Source organism: Loxodonta africana, chromosome 4 (genome assembly GCF_030014295.1).
Source record: "Loxodonta africana isolate mLoxAfr1 chromosome 4, mLoxAfr1.hap2, whole genome shotgun sequence".
Taxonomy (NCBI): Eukaryota; Metazoa; Chordata; class Mammalia; order Proboscidea; family Elephantidae; genus Loxodonta; species Loxodonta africana.
In genome coordinates, this window is record NC_087345.1 from 10,586,023 (window position 1) to 10,605,340 (window position 19,318).

Consider the following 19,318-nt stretch of genomic DNA (forward strand, 5'->3'; position numbering starts at 1 on the left):
ACCCCATCCATCTCACAGGCAGGGCCTTCTGAGCGAGACAGGAACCGGCAGGAATTTGGCCGCTGCCTCCACTTCTGGGCACTTTTTCTGGGGAGTGGTCCCCAGCCCCGCTGCTAAGTCAGCGTGATTTAGCCACTGTATTACAATGTTCAATTGCAGTGTGTTCGCGTGCGGTGAGTTGATGGTGTCCCCCAAAATTCAAGCCCACCCAGAACCCCAGAATGTGACCTTATTCGGAAACAGGATCTTTGCAGATGTAATTAGTTAGGATGAAATCATAGTGGATTAGAAAAAAATCAAACCCGTTGCCATCAAGTCGATTCCAACTCATAATTGACTCCATAGAAACCATAGGGTTTCCAAGGAGCGACTGGTAGATTCAAACTGCTGAACTTTTGGTTAGCAGCCACAGCTCTTAACCACTGCACCACTTAGGGTGGGCCCTATATCCAAAGACAAGAGTCCTTAAAAGAGGAGAGACAGAAAAGAGAAGGCGACCACGTGATGGCAGAGGCGGAGACCACAGCGAGACAGCTAGAGGCCAAGGAACGCCAAGGACTGCCAGCAGCCACCAGAAGCTAGGAGAGAGGCGTGGAAGAGATTCTCCCTCGGAGACTCCAAAAGTGTGAGAGAATAAATTTCTGTTATGTTAAGCCACCTAGCTTGTGGTAAAGGAATCCTGGCGGCACGGTGCTTAAGCGCTCAGCTGCTAACAAAAAGGTTGGCAGTTCAAACTTACCAGCTGCTCTGAGGGAGAAAAATGTGGCAGTTTGCTTCTGTAAGATTAGAGCCTTGGAAACCCTATGGGGCAGTTCTACGAGGTCCCACAGGGTCGACGTGAGTTGGGATCAACTTAATAGCAGGGGGTTTGGTTTATTGGTTTAGTTTGTGATGATTCCTTAGGGCACCCCTAAGACTGAAGTGAGGCAGTGGGGGTTCAGCGGTAGAATTACTGACTTCCATGAGGGAGACCCAGGTGTAATTCCTGGCCAATTCACCTCACTCGAAGCCACCACCTGTCTATCCGTGGAGGCTTGCGTGTTGCTATGGTGCTGAACAGGTTTCAGCAGAGCTTCAGACTAAGACAGACTAGGAAGAAAGGCCTGGTGTTCCACTTCTGAAACCAGCCAGTGAGAACCCGATGGATCACAGCCGTCCGATCCACAATCAGTCATGAGGATGGCAGAGGATCCAGAAGCATTTTATTCCACTGGGCGTGGGGTGCCGTGAGTTGGGGGCCGGCTTGAGGGCAGCTAACCACCACAACAAAATGAGGATAGATAATGGGATGGCGGCCCTCACTGGGAGGCTCCTGGACCCCACGTGTAAGGTGCCTGGGTGCGTCCTGAGTCCTTACAGACGCTGCTCCAGTCTCTGGACCTTTCCCTGATGCTCACCCACAAAGCCAGTTTGAGGGCCTCCTGTGGCCCAGCCAAGTGACCGTGTTGTCCTTGCCTAAACGCTGAGCTTGCTCACCCAGAGTGCATCCTGGCCCCCACTCATTCTTTTTCTAAATCAAAAGGACTATTTCAGCTGATGAGGAAAGGGACTGGGATAAGGGTGGGACAGAGGAAAGGAGGAAGGGAACAGTGTCTATGGGGAGGGAAGGGCCACACAGTGTGGGAAGTGCTCAGCAGCACACCCCTGGGGAAAGAGAGGCTTCCTGGACAGCAGAGGGTTAACCTGGGGCTGGTTGGAGGCGATGGGGGACTCAAGGAGCTAGGGGACTGACTCTCCAGGGGCATCTGTCCAGAAGGAGAGAGGGGACCATAGTCTCAGTGGCCTCTGCCCGGGTCAGGCCCTTTCTGGGCACCAGGGGAGATAGGTGGAGGAGCCTTCCGTGGGGAAGGCTCTAGAAGCCATGTTGGGGGGATGGGCAGGACCAGGGATGTCTGGAGAAGGGGCTGTTTATCCACACCTATCTTCACCTGTCAGCAGGAAGGGAGGCCTTGTGTGTCAGGAAAGATACAGGCTCGGGGGTCTGGGGAGAAGGGCCTGAGGTTAAAGCCGGAGAAAGCTCCAGCTCTGAGGAAACTGTCCATCAGGGCAGGGCTGCCTGCTGAGGTTGAGAGCTTCCTGTCACTGGTGGAATACATGCAGATGGGAGGGGAGGGGACTGACAGAGCAACAGAGGAGAGAGGGAGGAGAAGGGGTGAGGCTCTAGGGCAGGGAGTTCAGGCCTGGGTGGCCCTGGACAAGGAAGCCCCAGGAAGCCCCTCCTCCACCGGGTCCTCCCATCCCCCCACCCACTTCTCCATCCTCCCCTTACTCCTCTCCCAGGATGTCACTCTGGCTCTTCTCCCTCCACCCCCTCCTGCCCCAACTCACCTGTCCCCACCGCAGCCAAGGCCTCCTCACTCCTGCCCTTCCTACCTGGCCCACTGCAGCCTCACCACAGCTGTTGCCTTTTGTCCCTGTGGCCCCCTCTTCCGCACCTGGCAGAAAGGGCTGTGAAATGGCGGGTGCCGACACCCAGGGAGGGTAGGCAGAGGTCCTGGGAGGGGTCTTTGTTTCTCACCTGTTCTCAGAGCTCAACACAGGGGGGCCTGGGGCATCCCTTCAACACAGTGGAACTGACGGGAAAGGGGGAGGTTTTCTGAGGCCACCTTCTCTATGGCTTTATAATTCACTTGTCAGCCAGCTCTCTCCTGCCCAAGGCCGAATTCTACCTTCCCAGACTCCGACACCCACTTCCTACAAGTCTGTAACCTAAGTCCTATTCCACTGGCAGCGATTTGATCCGAATGTCCTGAGGTGCCTTTCACCTGTGTATTAAGGGACAGGGCCTCCCACACAGATTCCCCTCCTGCTTCCCATTCCTCATTCACCCATTCGAGGCACACAGGTGGAGCCCTGTGCAGCCTGATGCCTGGAAAGATGGAGGTGCCCCACCTGGGATAGGGATGGCTGCTGCAGGTGGAGGAGGTGCGGGACTGCAGGAAGGGGAAGGACTGCAGAAAGCTCACAGTCTACCAGGGCACATAGACGCCCCCAAGGGTTAACCCACCAGGAAGGCTGTGTGACCTTAGAAAAGCGAGTTCCCGTCTCTGAACTCAGTTTCCTCATTTGGAAAATGGGAATAAAAAAGAGCCTGCCAGAGCAAAGAAGAATGAAGAACCCCACAGACATGATGAAAATAGGAGCGCAAGAGACAGAAAGGGCCACAGAAACCAGAGACTCCATCAGCCTGAGACCAGAAGAGCTAGATGGTGCCCGGCTACCACCAGTGACCGCCCCGACAGAAAACACAACAGAGAGTCCCTGACAGAGCAGGAGAAAAGTGGGGTGCAGAGCTCAAATTCTAGTAAAAAGACCAGACTTAATGGTCTGACTGAGTCTGGAGGGACCCCAGGAGACATGGCCCCGGCCTTTCTGTTAGCCCCAAACTAAAACCATTCCCGAAACCAACTCTTCAAAGATTAGACTGGACTATAAGACATGAAATGATACTTATGAAGAGAGTGCTTCTTAGCTCAAGCAGATGATGTTGTTGTTAGGTGCCGTCCAGTCGGTTCCGACTCATAGCGACCCTGTGCACAACAGAACGAAACACTGCCTGGTCCTGTGCCATCCTTACAATCGTTGTTATGCTTCACCCCATTGTTGCAGCCACTGTGTCAATCCACCTCGTTGAGGGTCTTCCTCTTTTCCACTGACCCTGTACTCTGCCAAGCATTATGTCCTTCTCCAGGGACTGATCCCTCCTGACAACATGTCCAAAGTATGGAAGACGCAGTCTCGCCATCCTTGCCTCTAAGGAGCACTCTGGCTGTACCCCTTCCAAGATAGATTTGTTCGTTCTTTTGGCAGTCCATGGTATATTCAATATTCTTCGCCAACACCACAATTCAAAGGCATCAATTCCAGCTGGACAATGAATAAGGCTCAAGTAGATACATGAGACTAAATGGGCAGCTGCTGTCCAGAGGCAGGATAAGAAGGCAGAAAGGGACAGGAGTTGGTTGAATGGACATGGGAAATCCGGGATAGAAAGGAGGAGTGTGCTCTCACATTAAAGGGAGAGCAACTACGGTCACATAACAATGTGTGTATGAATTTTTGTATGAGAAACTAACTTGAACTGTAAACTTTCATTTAAAGCACAATAAAAAATAAAAAAACAGCCTGCCTCGCAAGGTGACCAAGAAGACGGGTGCAAGCGAACCATCTAGCTCAGGCCTCCTTTCCCTCCTTGCGTCCACCTTATCCACCACCCGGAGGGTGGTAGGGCCAGAGGAGGTGGCAGGCTGTGGAGTGAGGAGGACCCTGCCTGGCCCCAGGCCCTGGGCTGAGTGACAAAGGGCCGCCTGCCCACGCCGACGTCAGCTGCATCTCATGAGTCCCATGTGGGCAGCTCAGGGACAACTGCTTCCTACTGTACATGTCTCATCTTCCAGAAGGTGCTGACGCAAAGGCCAGCAGCCTGGGGAGGACAGGAAGGAAAAGCTATGGCCAGTGCAGCCCAGGGCGCTGGTGACTCAGGCGTGGGCTCCCAGCCAGGCAGGGAAGCCGCTTCTGGGTACTTTCGCTCAAGTCAGGCGAAAAAGGCCTGAAACCCTTTCCTTTGGCCATAGCGGGGGTGGGGTGTCCTGGGGAAGAGACTCCGGGGTCAGTGAAATCTTAAGGCATCCAGGGCCCTGGGGACCCTCCCAGTCCACTGTGACCTGCTGGAAAAATCAAGGAGCAGAATCCAAAGATCTCAACTTGGCTGATTTTTCATTTTAATTTTTAAAAATTGTTGTATCAATATATATAACACAACATTTGCTGATTTAACATTTTCACGGGTACAACTTAGTGACATTAATTACATTTTCCATCCTTGTTTTCTATCCCCACAAAGGATGGACAGTGGTTATTGTCAGTCGGCCTGTCCCGCGGAGATTTCTGGCACCCTCTCTTCAGTGTTGCTGGCCTTTGGTGCAGAAGGGTTTCTAGGTCCAGTGAGGGCGGAAGTTTCTAACTTCCAAATGAACTGTCCTCCAGCAGAAGCCTTTCCACTCTGAAGACATCTCATGTCTGATGCCCGATTCAGGAACTGCTGAACTCAGATGTGGCTGAAAATCTATACACATAAAATGAAAAGCAGGAGAAATCGGTACTAGTTGCAATACCAGTCATTTTCTTAAAGGAAAAAATAAATGATTTTATTCGTCCAACTGTTGGTGCTGGAGAGAGAAGGCAGTTTTCACAGGAGGAGGACAGGTGGAGGGGAAGGTCTGTCCAGCCAGGCTCCCCTGGGCCCCTGTGCAGCCCCTTGGCTGGCCCTCTCTTGTCTACTTCTGGAAGCTTCTTACTGAGCCTTGGACTCTGTAGCAGGCTCAGCCTCATCTGGGCTGTGCCCCCTTCACGCTGGGGCACTGGGTTTTGATTTGGGTTCATAGGCGCCGGGCACTGCCCTGGAAAGTAAGCACCCAGGACAGGACAGCGATGCCCTGGAGAGGTGCGTTGAATAAATGAATGAATACATGAGCAAACCAAACTTCCTTGTGGATCATGAGAGGAGACTTCTGGACCCCTGTTAGGATGAGAGGGGCTGGCCCAGGCTCTTTGCTGTTTCTGAACCTAAGGCCTTCAGGATTTGAACCCAGTTCTCCCCAGGCATGGGGGTCGGGGAGCGGACGGATGGGGCAGGCGAGTGGTGGAGGGGGGCCTAGTCACAGAGCAGTGGGAAGAGGAAGGGAGAAGAGAGAAGCTGAGAGGAGAGTGGAGAACGAGGGGCGGGGGGGCCCCCCAGCAGTTTTCCTGAGGAAGGAGGCCCCCAGGCCAAAGGAGAGTCCCCATCAGAACCCCCTGCCGTGCCCCGCCCCCCAGCTTCCTCACACCCCACCACTGGAACCCTGACAGGGGCCAGGCATACTCAGCTCCCAGATCAGCTCCCAATGAGCAAGTGGAGGGGAGGAGACCCCTGGAAGCCCCTCTTTCCCGCCCCTCCCCCACTCCGTTGTCTCCCTTTGTGGCACCTCCTCTGATGCTCCTCCCCAGGCCTCCTCCCTGCAGATTTCCTCCTCCCTAACCTGGCACGCATCATCTACGCTGGCTGGACCCTCTTGTTCCTCTCGAACCTCCCAGGCGCCCCCAAGGGACCTGCACAAGGGAGAGAGAGGCTCAGCAAAGGCTACAATTAGAACTACCGCCTTCCAGTCCGCACCCCACTCTTTGCTTTCACCTCTGTCACTTCTGCTGCTCCCCAACAGAGAGAATTGGACGAGGACATTGCCTCCCCCCAGAGGCCCCTGGACAACTTCCAGATGCAGGAGACAAGGCTGGGAGGAAAGCCCAGGTCTGCTCTCTGAGTGCCCTGTTCTTCTAGGACCCATAGCTGACCTTCCAGAGAGGAGGGGGTGGGCTGGTGAGAGGGGAAGGGAGGGCTGGGGGAGGGGGAGGGAGTGAGGGCTGGTGGGAGGAGGAGGGGCTGGTGGGGGGGAGGAGAGAGGGAAGGGGAAGGGAGGGTTGGTGGGGGAAGGAGGGAGGGTTGGTAAGATGGGGAGGGGCTGGTGGGGGAGGGAGGGGCTGGTGAGAGGAGGAGGGAAGGAGGGCTGGCGGAAGGGGAAGGGGGAGGGAGGAAGTGCTGGTTGGAGGGAAAAGGAGATGGGAAGGGGGGAGAGGAGAGGAAGGAGTGGATGGAGGGAGGACGGGTGGGAGAAGGAAGGATGGGAGACAGGGGGAGGTGGGTGGTGGGAGGAGGGGAGGGAGGGTCAGACTTCTTGAAGGGCTCCTCCCTTTGGAGCAGGCCTCCTGGTGAACCACCCACTATCCTATTCACAGCCCTTGGAGGATCTGCTTTGGGACGGGCTTCAGGAGCAGGTTCTCAGGTGTGAGACCCAAGGTCTGTTGAAATGCAGATTCCCTGGCCCCCTGGTGAATCAGAACCCCTGGGGTGGGACCAGCACAATTAGCGGGTGCCCTGTTCCACTCCACCACAAACCCCCTCTACCCACAGGAGCCTGAGGCCTGTGGTGTCCCACAGACCCCTGTGGGGTGACAGTGCATGAATTGGCCTCCTGGGAGGCTAATTGCTTCCTTAATTGGCTGAGCTCGCTATGGGGAGCCTGCAAAGCCATGGGACTGGTTTGCCTGGTGGCTAATAACCAACTGATAAAGTGTTTCAAGCTGAAGCAGTTTATCAGAACGAGGCTCCAAGGGGGGCTTCTAGGGATGCCCGAGCCTCTGTCCCTGGCTGGAAGGCAGCGGGGAGGCAGCCTTGAGGTGCAGCTTCTACTGGGCACCTTCCTGGCCCCTACAGCCTGGGCTTGTCCCCAGCTGCCTTCCTGCTTCGATGCCTTTTTGCCCTAGGGAGCCTGAGCTCAATGGTATGGGTTCCTGACCTCTCCTTCCTTCCTTCCTTCCTTCCTTCATTCATTCATTCATTCATTCATTCCCCACTCACCTGTTTTGAGCCAAGTCCCATGCCAGGCAGTGGGACCCAGACCTGGCTCAGGCATGGTCTGTGCATGGAGGGCAGACAGATGCACACCCAGATTATGGACTGCATGTCTGGGTCCTACAGTGGGCCCTGCCTGTACCCTGCCCCACAGTCTTGGTTCTGCCTGTCTCTGCCCCCATCCCCCACCCTGCCCTGTCACCCTATCATGTTGCCACTCAGTCCCTGGCCTGACCTCGATGGGTGTCCGCCTCGGGGCTGGCCATGACCCCCTAGACCCCTAGGAAGAGAGATGGAAGAAGAGAGAGAGATGGAGAGGAAGAGATCTCACTTGGGAACGTTCCCACTTCTGCCAGCAGGTGGCGCCATGGGCACAGGACAACCAGGGACACCCCGCGCAGGGAGTGCCACCATTAGCGCAGGACCTTCCTGCTGGCACCTGCAACCGGGGACCTCCAGTGGTTAGCCTCCTGGTCGGCTTGTCTTCCGGGGAGACATTTGTGCCACATGCCCAAGCCTAACAAGGCCTTGGCACACGGTGGACAGGGAACAAATGTTTGTGTGAAAAATGGAGTCACCTTAATTTTGTTGTCCCCCCACCCCCACCCTCACCCCAGCTGCTCGGACTATTCTTCAGTGTGGCAGGGCTGGAAAGGGGGACACTTGCTGCCTTCCCCACCCTCCAATGGAGCTTAGCAGGAAAGTCTTGCCTCTTGTTAGGTGTTGTCCAGTGAATTCCGACTCATAGCGACCCTATGTGACAGAGTAGAACTGCCCCATAGGGTTTTCTTGGCTGTATTCTTTATAGGAGCAGGTCGCCAGGTCTTTTCTTCTGCAGAGTCACTGGGTGGGTTCAAACCGCCAAAAGGGCTGAACCATTAGGCCACCAGGGCTCATTAAGTCTTGCCTGGCTCTGGGCATCTATCCAGTAAAAAAAGCCCCAAATTCTGGTCCCAGTGTGCCTCTGATTCCCTCTGTGGCCTGACCAAGTCATTTAGTGTCTTTTCTCCATCACTACAATTGTAAAATGAGGGTTACGACCAGCCCACCAGCCTTGCTAGAGGAATCAGGTGAGTTAACAGGATATCACAGTGGTTAAACGCTCAGTCGCGGGAGTTCCAATCCACTGCTTACTCGCTGTGTGACCTTGGTCAGGTGGCTCGTGCACTCTGAAATACAGCTCCCTGATCTGTAAAATAGGGACAACGTTAACAGCTGCCCACACACATGGTTTCTGTGAGATTCAAGTCGTCGGTACGGGAAAAGCCTTTACGACAGTGCCTGGCATAGAAGAAATGCTTAATAAACAGCCATAAATACAAGGGAGCTTGAACTGAGAAGAAGCTTGGGACCCTCCCAGCAGCATGCAGGGTGAATGTCCTCTGGATGGGCTTGCTTATCACCAGTGACAGAGACCTCATCTCTTCTCGAGGAAGGAAGCCAGTCCGTTGTGGGTCCGCTCAGCTCACAGTTAGATAGGTGCCAAATCCAACCTATTGGCCTAGTGGTCATGTCCACTCCCAGAGTGGGGCGTTGGGTCAATGCCACCCAACTACCGGGCTACTACATGGTTCAAGGGAGTCCCCAAGAGAAAATCTGGGTGCTGCTAGGACGGGCCCTCCACACCCACCCTTTCTAATGTGAAGGTGCTTGAGAGGGAGGATGGAAGGAACCAGGAGTCTATTGACCAGCCCCTGGTGGCCTAGACAGTGGGGACCACGAAGACAGGAGGAGGAGAAAGGCTGGTGGTCTCAGCCACAGGTTACTATGAAGGCTGCTCCTGAGACTAGAGCCTTTGGGGAAGGAGGAAGTGACTTTCCACAGCAGGGGAATGGAGGGGAGTGGCCCCTTCCCCCAGCACTTCTGCTTCCCGTGCACCTCCACAGGCAGCTACTTTGAGAGGAAAGGCCCAGAAGGCCCAGCAGCTGGTGACCCTAATGCCTACAACCTACAACGGGGCAGCCTCGCAGGCACTTGGAAACTTTGTCTGCGGGTCTGTTTCCCTTCCTAGGTAGGGAGTGCCTTGAGGGCAAAGCCATGGCTTATGGACCGCCATGTACCACACAGCACACAGTAGGCACTTAAGTGTTTGTGGAACTAAACTGAAAATGAAGGCCAACAATTGTGGCCCAGTTTGGAAGCCTTGGGAGCACAGGGGAAGTCTGCTCTCTCCCATCCCCCCACCCCATTTCCTTGCCAAATTCCTCTTCCTTCTGGGCTGTTACCTCTTCCATGAAGCCTTGCTGGGCACCCCTGCTCCCTCCACTCCAGGTAATTCACTTCTTCCCCTGCCTTCCTCCTTGTCCTGGACACACTTCAGCATTGAGGTGGGCTAGAGTAGCAGTTAGGTGCACAGGCACTGGGGCCCCTTCAGATCACATTACTTTAACCTCCCTGTGCCTCAGTTTCCTCATCTGTAAAATGAAGTGATTGTAGTACCAACCTCATAGGATGGCAGTGAAACCTTGTTGGTTAGCAGATTAAAAGCGCTTTGAACAGTGTCCGGCATTGAGTAACTGCTCTGAAAGTGCTAGCTAGGCTAGTACTACATTGTAATGGGATGGTCACTTGCTCACACTGGGCATGCACTCCTCAAGCTGGGGTCTTTCATGTCTGCATCCTTCTGCTGAGGCCAGTGCCCAGCCCAGAGCAGGCCCTGGGCAAAATTTGAATAAATGGAATGACGAAGGGATGGAGAGGTGGTTGGACAGATGGATGGGTGGGTGGGTGAATGGACAAATGGATGGATGATGGGTGGTTGGGTAGGAGGATAGATGTATAGTGGATGGATGGATGGATGGATGGATGGGTGGGTGGGTGGCTGGGTGGCTGGGTGGGTGGGAGGATGGGTGGATGGAGGGATGGAGAGATGGAGTGATGGAGGGATGGAGGGATGGATGGGTGGATGGGTTGGTGGCTGGGTGGGGGTGGGTGGGAGGGTGGGTGGCTGGTTGGATGGGTTGGTGGCTGGGTGGCTGGGTGGGTGGGAGGGTGGGTGGATGGAGGGATGGAGGGATGGAGGGATGGAGGGATGGATGGATGGATGGATGGGTGGGTGGGTGGGAGGGTGGGTGGATGGAGGGATGGAGGGATGGATGGGTGGATGGGTGGGTGGATGGATGGATGGGTGGGTGGATGGATGGGTGGGAGGATGGGTAGATGGGTGGATGGATGAATGGTTAAATGGGTGGGTAAATGAGTGGGTGGCTGGGTGGATGGACAAATAGATGAATGGATGATGGGTGGATGGATGGATGGATGGATGGATGGATGGATGGATGGATGGATGGATGGATGGATGGATGGATGGGTGGGTGGGTGGATGGATGGATGGAAAAATGAATGGAGAGATGGGTGGACAGAAAGACCGACGGGTGGCTGATTGGAAGTGAGCAAGTGGCTAAAATGTGTTGGGAAGCCTAGCAGAGCCATGTTCCCTCTGTTCCTCCTTCAGCCTCTGGGGCCTTTGATTCACTTATCTGCAGTCCCTGGGAGGACACGGGGTGAGAGAAGCAGACAGATCCAAGAGCAGCAAGTTCACTGCTTAGCAGCCGCTTAAGCAAAAACCTTGCTGGAAAGGAGATCAAAATTCTGACAAAAACGAGGTTTCTGAATATACTGTGGTTTCGTTTCCATCATCCTGGTTCCTGGGGCTAATCAGGGCCAGACTGGGCTCCCTGCCCAGGGCCACCCCTGCCTCTTCCCAGGAGGCTGTGGGGCAAGGTGTCTCAGAAGTTGAGAATAACCCAGGACCCCAGCCTCTTCTTCTCTAGTCACACTCCGCCTGGTGCTCTGCAGCCCTCCTCCCACTCCACCCCCAGAGCCCAGCCATCCCACTGGGGCCTGGTGAGGGCCTGCTATGTGCCAGGTGCAATGTTAGGCACTCATCTTCCCACCAGCCTGGAAGCCCCACTTTACACCCACCCACACACCCATCCATCCATCCATCCATCCATCCATCCATCCATCCATCCATCCATCCATCCATCCACCCATCCAATCCACCCATCCAATCCACCCATCCACCCACCCATCCACCCATCCATCCATCCATCATTCCGTCCATCCGACCGTCCATCCGTCCATACACTCATTTCCCAATATGTATGGACACATACCACATGGCAGCTCTGTGCTAGCCATAGGACATGCTAAGATGAGTGAAGCCAACAGGAGACTCGGCAGCCAAAAGTCCGAGTTCCAGGTGTACAGGAGGCTGGGGGCTCCAGGAGTGCAGGGCTGGAGCATGAAGAGCACGACAGGGTGGGGGGACCTGGAGGTCTTTGTCCATGAGGCAGGGCAGCACCAGGGCAGGCAGGCGAGCAGCAAAGAGCTGGCACCTGGGGCTGAAGCGAAGGCAGTGCCAGCATTGCCTGGCACCTCTGCCTCGTCCCGACACCAAGCCATAAAGAGCTGCACGGCAGCACAGGCCGATGCCTTCGCAGGGCTCCCTGGGAGTGTGAGCGCTAATGTGACGTCTATCACCACGGCATCGCGCTTAGACAGCCCGCACCCCAGGATCTCGGGCACAGCGTGAAGCAGATTATCTGTGACACGTGTGATCATGCATCATAGTGATGGATCAACAGTCAATACCACGGTCCCCTTGCTCCCACGACAATGGGACTGTCTTCTGCTCATCTGTCTTCCTCACCTGGTGGGCGTCCCGCACCAGCCTGGGCCCTCCTGGAGGTGGTGGGAAATGGCTCTCCTCGTTCATCTGCAAAACAGCCCAGGGAGAGCAGTTGGGATTTAGGCCACACACCCAAACTGGACGGTGCTGTGCCATCACGGGGGGCTGCAGGCAAGGCACCTGGGCCCAGGTGAGGAGGCAGCAGGGGGTGGGGAGAAAGACTCAGCATCCCACCACCTGGGGGCAGATCCTGACCCACCCACCACCTTGAACGGGCAAATTGCTTAGCCACTCGGGGCTGTTGTTTTCTCTTTTGTAGAACTTGGATAATAACATTTATCCCAAGGGTCGGTGGGCACTAGGTGAGGAAGAGTTAGAAAGTGCAGGATGAGCTTCCTAAAGCTGCTGTAACCAGGGACCACACGCCAGGGCTTCAAGCAAGAGAACTGTATGGTCTCACAGTTCTGGGGGGTGGGAGCCTAAATCCAGGGTGTCGGCAGGGCCACGCTCTCTCCGAAGGCTCTAGGGAAGACCCTTCCTCGTCTCCCAGCTTCTGATGGCCCCAGACGTTCCTTGGCTTGTGGCATCATCCCTGCCTCTGTCTCCCTGTCTCTTCTCTTCTGTAAGGACTCCACACAGATTGGATCAGGACCCACTCTGCTCCATGGGAACCAATCACATCTGCCAAACTGTTTCCAGGGAAGGCCCCGTTCACAGGTACAGGGGTACACATCTCTTCTGGGGGACTCAATTCAACTCACAGCAAGCGCCTAGCATCTGCTTCCTCCTGCTCCCTCTGCATGTTGGGGTGCCAGACCCTCCCACACAGCCCCTCGGCCCCCCTTCCTTCAAGCACATCGGTCCCCACACCCCCTCCAGCTAAACTCTCTGCTTGGCCCGGTGCTGGGCCGGATGGTACTGAGGGTGAGAGCCCCCGCCTTGTGGGAGACAGGGGCCGGCATTGAACAATTAAACGCCTGCGTGGTGGGGGCTGCCACACGGAGCCAGATGGGGAAGCATTTGTGTGTCTCACTGGGTGGGGGGGGTGAAGGTTTAGGGAAGCCACAGGAAGGAGTGGCATTTGCGGTGGTGGGTGGCGGTGTCCCTGAGCCTCTGTGGCAGGGCCCATGGTGGCCCTCGCTGGCTAACGCCAGGCAGCTGCCACCAAGAGGCGTCGGACATTCTCAGGAGTGGAGAAGTGTAGACCCTGCCCCTTCCCCTGACAGCCTGCCTCTTCCCCTATTCCCCTAACCACTTCGACCCCCACCCCCTCCTCTTTGATAAGCGCATTATCAAAGGGTCCTGGAATCTCTTGGAGGGGAAGTTTGGGTGAATGTGGTCTTTGTCTTCAAAGGGTTTCAGAAGCTAGGCACTTAACTGAGCCTTGATTACTCCTGGGAGCCCTGTGGCCTTCTCTTCTCTGTCACCTGAAGCACTCTGGGCCGGCTACCTCCACAAAGGCTCCCAGGAGGGTGGAGAGGGCTCTGGCTTCCGGAGGCCCCAGGCCCAGCCCAGCTCTCCTCCTGGCTGTGTGGCCTGGACAAGCCTGGGCCCTGATTCCTCATGTGCCAGCCCGCCCGGCCAGGGTGCTGCAGTCAGGCTTAGAGCTGAAAATCCGGGGTGAGTATAGGAGACTGAGGGAGGCCTGAGGAAGCATCAGGGCGCCGGGGAGGAGCCTGGCGCGCCAGAAGGGGAACTGCTGCTGCCAGCGGGCTGTCCTTTCCAGGAACAAAAGAGGAAGGAGGGACAGGGACCCCAGCCTTCCCCACGAAGAGACCTGGCCTCTGTGGCGGTGGGTCCGCCCTGGACCCCCGGCGCCCACGCGGCCCACTCATGACCTCCGGGCTCCTGGGTTTGCTCCTGTTCTCCTGGACCCTGCAGATGGGAGGTATGTCTGTCTCCTTCGCACGTCCTCTCACTTGGCACATCGCACAGCTATGTGGCTAATTCCTGGGACCTGTTTCTGGGGACTTGCTGGCTGCTGTTTGAACATCACAGACTTCACAGGGGAAACCTTCAGGGACCCAGAAGATGTTTAGCTAATGCCTTGCCAAGGTGGCTTTGGGAGGGGCGGGAGCAGTCCTCACCCCACAGGGCTGTGTTAATAGCCTCCTTCCAGGCACAGCCTGACCTCTCACGTACTTGAAGGAGGTAGGTGGGTGTTCCTGTGGCCAGAGGGACCAGGGGTTAGTGGGGACAGACAGCCTGCCACCTGAGCAATCAGCCACGAATGCCACTGCAGCGGAACTGGGGGGGTGGGGGGGACAGGTAGTTCTCAGAGTTGAAACTGTGGCAGAGCCATCTTTGGTATTCCTGCTGGGGTTCACCATGGAGAGGCAGGGAGGCCAGCAGCCAGCCACAGAGCACTGCACCCTGGGGATACAAGACTGTCACTGTCATCAGAGAGGGTGGCACCCCTGCTTCCTGAAGTACAACCAGAGGCCAGGTCCTTATCACAGAAGATACGTGTTTTCAGGGGTCCATACTGATCCCCCTTTCTGACCCCAGAAAACCTCAGTTGCCAGGTGGCCTGGATCCTGGTCCTCGGGCGAGTTCACCCAGGTCAGAGAGCCCCCAGGAGTGCCCCCTTCTGCCCAGTCTCACTGGGGGCACTGCTGAGTAGGTTCTTGCTCTCTGTCCCTCCCTGGCCTGGGCATCTGCCAGCCTCTTCCATTCCAGGGTGGAGGCTAGGCTCCAGTCTTTCACATTCACTTCAACTTTCCCCATTTGACTTCACCCCTTGCCTTTCGTTTATACCATAAGTAATGACAATTATTATCATCGTCACAAACTCACCTCTGTGGGGCACTTACACTATGCTAGATGTCTCCAGGTGGTGCGTACAGTGAATATGACTGGCTGCTAACCAAAAGGTTAGTGGTTCAAGTCCACACAGAGGTGTCTTGGGAGAAAGGCCTGGTGGCCTATTTCTGAAAAACCAGCCACTGAAAACCCTATGGAGCACAGTTCTGTTCTGACACACATGGGGTCGCCGTGAGTCATGAGTCGGAGCCAACTGGATGGCAACTGGTTTTAACTGGTTTCACGGTGCTCGGTGCTTCCCACTCACTCAGCCCACCCTTGTAGCCCCCCTCAGGGTATGCAGTATCCTCATTAGCACTACTTTGAGGACAGGGAAATTGAGGCCAAGGATCCCAAGTGACTTTCCCAAGGCCTATGGGGTGAGCAGACGCAGGTTCAGACCCAGGTCGGCCCGAGCCTGGAGCCAGGGCCTCAGCTGATGGGCTTGGGGGCTCCTCTTCAACTCTCTTTGCAAAGATCATTTTTCACAGAAAAATGTCACCCCCTGGGGGGCACACGCTGACCTGTCCCCACCACAGGCCCTTTGTGAGTGCGTCCATCTCATCCTGTGTCCCTTTCTCCACCCTGCCAGTGATGGCCCCCAGATGTATGGCTTGTTGGTGACAACGCCCCTGACCTCACCCTTGGCTATCTTTAACCTCATTTCCCCAAGTTCCCGTCATTTCTCTCTGTGTGGTCCTCCTCCCCAAGAGGAAACCAGGTACATCCGGGTAACCTGTGTCAGAGTCCTCCGTAAGTAAGGTAAAAACCCCGTTGCCATCAGGTCAATTCCAATTCATAGCGACCCTATAGGACAGAGTAGAACTGCCCCATAGGGTTTCCAAGGAGCGCCTGGTGGTGAGCTCATCACCACCACGCCGCCAGGGCTTACCTGTGATCCCGAACAATTTCACATTTTTTTCACCACCTCAAAGATCTTGCTTCTAGGCTGGCATCTGTCTCTCTCCCAATCCCACAGCATCTTCCTACAAAACCAAAACCTCCTCAAATGTACAGTCCCTGACAGGGAATGGGGTACAGCAAGCAAGGTAAGCACGGGCTTACTTGTGCTTACTCACCAACCTGTAGTGAACAGTTTCACACGCTTTCCATCAAATCAAAGATGTGAAACCCACTTGAAATTGTTCATTATGGATTAGTAAGTAAGCACAAGTAAGCCGGTGCTTACTTTGCTTATTAGTTAACCTGCCTTTGCCAGAAACTAAGGAGAAGAGGCTTTGTGGGGCGCCGGCAGCCCAAAAGCTATTTTGTAACAGTCTCCACTGCAGAGAGAAACAACCTTTTCCCCTATTGCCGAAAGTGGTTTTACAAAAGAGAAGTTCCTTGGGCTCTTTCATAAGAGGTGAAAACCCACATGGGTCTCATGGAACCCTGCAGAGCGGCAGGCAGGCCCCTTTATTTCCTGGTCCTACTGGGGGTGGGGGTCCGGCTTGGTTTCTCTGTCGCTGCGTGCCCCTCCCCCATTCTCCTTTCCCTGAGCTTCCAGGGGTTTAATGGCAGGAATCCCACTTCCTCCACAGCCTCCAAACCCCCCCCCCCCGACTTCAGCCATCATCAGCCGTGGTGCAGCCACGTCCTCTCCGCCTGCCAGCACCAGACACAACTGTTGCTCTGAGCTGTGTCCGCAGGGAATCTCAGAGGCAGAGTCCTCACTGAGGTCCAGGGTCACCGTGTCTGTGTGGTGTCCCTGAACCATGTATGATCTGGGGTTAAGGGTGCAGGCCAGGAGCGTTCAGCCTGGGCTTGAATCTGAGCTCTGTTGCTCACCTTGGGGCCCTGGGCATGTCACTTAATGTAGCTGTGCCTCAATTGCCTCATCTATTCAATGGCTACAATGACAATGCCTGCCTCGCAGGACATCCTGAGGACGTAGTGCTGGCTCTGTGCTTAGTGCTCAATGAATATCAGCCACCTGCCAGCCTAGTAAAGCCAATCAAAATGTGAAATTTGCTCAGATCTGCTCTGAACCTTGACAACACCCACTGGCTCTCCTTTGGAGTCACCCCGTACTTTCTGCTGTTCTCCAGCCCACTCTGGGATTGAGCCCCAGGACCTCGCTTGCTCCCAGCCCTCCTCCTCCTTCTCCTTCTCCTGGTCTCCTGAGCTCTCTACAAACTCCACTTTTTTCAGAGGTCCCAAAGGCACTGATAGTCTCATGGGCAGCTGCTCTCCCATAATAGGCAAGCCATCCAAGCCCACGGCACCTGTCTCACCCTACTTCCACCAGGCCTCAGTCACTCCCAAGGGCTTTGGGACCAGACAGACCTGAGTTTGAGTCCAGCCTCCTTCTCTTGAATGCTGTGTGACCTTGGGCAAGTTACATAACCTTTCTGAGCCTCAGTTCCCTCATCAAACGTCAGTTCCCTTTCTCTTCTGGGCCTTTCCAGCCTCTTGGCTGTATTTATTTCTCAGATATCCTAGGGGAGGACCAGCTCTAGGCATTGGGGGGACAGGGAGGGAACAGGCCACAGCCCCACTCTCAGTCTCATGGAGACCATGAGACTTGGCCCAGAACATGGCTGGGGGTAAGTTACTGACCAGGTTGGCTTGCCCTCCCCGCTTCTCTGGGCTCAGGTGCCACTCACTGCTTCCTTTGTCACCTTAAGGACAGTCAACAGCCACTGCCTTTTCCTGCCTCTCTTCTGCAGCTCCGGCCTCTGTCACCATCGGCCCCTGCTTTTCATCTTTGCCTAGTCCTGGTAAAGAGCTAGCTAGGTGCTCAGGGGAGGAGGCCAGAGCTGGAGGGTACGGGCAGGTCCAGCATGAATAACGGTGGAAGGCAGGAAAACAGAGCGGGGAGTGGACAGTGAGAGGTTCTGATGGACCAAGCAGTGGGGTATGAAACCTTTCTGAGTGGATTATAAATACCTGTCAGGTAGGGGTTCAGGCGCTGGTCCGATAGGTTATATCATCATTGCTTTCTCTTTTCTAATTGTGAGATATAAAAGGTAGAGAAATAGATAGGGCCATCAAGTCGGCTCCGGCTCATAGCGATCCTTGTACAACGGAACAAAGTGTTGCCCAGTCTTGAGTCATCTTCATGATCGCCAGCATGTCTGAGACCATCATTACATCTATGGTACCAGTGCATCTCAACAAGGGTCTCCCCCGCCCTCGCTGGCCTTCCTTCACCAAACACCATGTCATCTTCTAGTGACTGATCCCTCCTGATGATGTGACCTGTCCAAAGCAAACAAATTAGATAATGTTCTGTTTTCCTCGGCTCATCTTCGGAAGTAGATGGCCAGGCCTTTCTTCCTACTCTGTCTTAGTCTAGACACTCTGCTGAAACCTGTCTACCATGGGTGACCCTGCTGATATTTGGAATATGGTGACATAGCTTCCAGCGTCACAATAACGGGCAAGCCACCACAGTACAACAAACTCACAGACGGATGGTGGCGTGAGATATAATACAGACACAGAAAAGTACAGTGTTGTGTAATAAATACTATAAAACAAAGTCTGTGGAACCACCACCTGGGTCAGAAAGAGAAACTTGCCAGTGCCACAGAGCCGCCTTCCCTCACGCCAAAGACAGCCCTTCCTCCCCTCAGAGGGACCACCCTTCTGACTTTTAGGACACTAGCTTCCTGGCATGTCTTTTTAGTTTCATCATTTATTACTTATCCCTAAACTATACAGACTAGTTTTGCCGGGTTTTGAACTTTATATAGTCTGAATGACACTGTATGTATTCTCTTGCGACCTGCTTCTTTCATGAAACATTAGCTCTTTTAAGATGTATCTAGTTGATGGTGGGAGTCCCTGGGAGGTGCAAACGGTTAATGCCCTCAGCTGACGATTGGAGGTCACCCTGAGGCACCTTGGACGAAAGGCCTGGCGGTCAATATTTCTGAAAATTCAGCCATGGAAAACTCTGTGGAGCACAGTTTTACTCTGACACACATGGGGTCGCCGTGAGTCAGAAAATCACGACGGCAGCTGGTTAGTTTTAGTCAACGATGCAGCTCTAGTTTGCTTACTTTTTGTTGCCATAGACCAGGGGTCTCAAATCACGGCCCGTGGGCCAAATCCAGGCCACCGCCTGTTTTTGTATGGCCTGTGAGCTAAGCCTGGTTTTTTTATTTTTAATGGTTGAAAAACTCAATAGAAAATTCCATGACATGTGAAAATTGTACAAAATTACAAATTCCATGTCTATAAATAAAGTTTTATTGTAACCCAGCCACTCTCATTGTTCACATATTGTCTATGGCAGATTGGGGCAATTGTTTCAAAGACCCCTGGCCTGCCAAGCTTAAAATATTTACTCCTCAGCCCTTTACAGAAAACACGTGGTGATCCTTGTTGTGGAGGGTGCCATTGAATGCGTATGCTGCCATTTCTTTATTTGCTGGGCTCCCAGCTTGGGCTGCGAACACTGCGTGTGGTCTGTGGGCACACCGATTAGGGGACGTTTTCCACTGAGGCTACTTCTGTCTTCCCTGTCCGCCTCCCACCCGGACAGCGAACTT

At 54.7% G+C, this 19,318-nt stretch overlaps 1 protein-coding gene and 1 long non-coding RNA gene across 3 annotated transcripts in view; one reads left to right on the top strand and one right to left on the bottom strand.

The window, feature by feature from the left end:
- Positions 1-1,436: 1,436 nt before the first annotated feature.
- Positions 1,437-18,968, bottom strand: LOC111753246 (uncharacterized). 2 transcript variants are annotated; one of them, XR_010321672.1, is made up of 3 exons: positions 15,712-18,963; positions 11,503-12,104; positions 1,437-5,065 (listed from the first exon to the last, which is right to left on the bottom strand). It is a non-coding gene; the product is annotated as an uncharacterized LOC111753246 (long non-coding RNA). The 2 variants fall into 2 exon arrangements; XR_010321673.1 differs by lacking the exon at positions 1,437-5,065 and adding an exon at positions 7,596-8,573 and having other exon boundaries at positions 15,712-18,968.
- The window catches only part of NFAM1 (NFAT activating protein with ITAM motif 1), a 44,121-nt gene continuing 38,600 nt past the window's right edge, over positions 13,798-19,318 (top strand). The window contains exon 1 of the mRNA XM_023559874.2: positions 13,798-13,905. Coding sequence (XP_023415642.2) covers positions 13,851-13,905 — 55 coding nt within the window. The 5' untranslated portion in view covers positions 13,798-13,850. The remainder of the gene's footprint in view (positions 13,906-19,318) is intronic.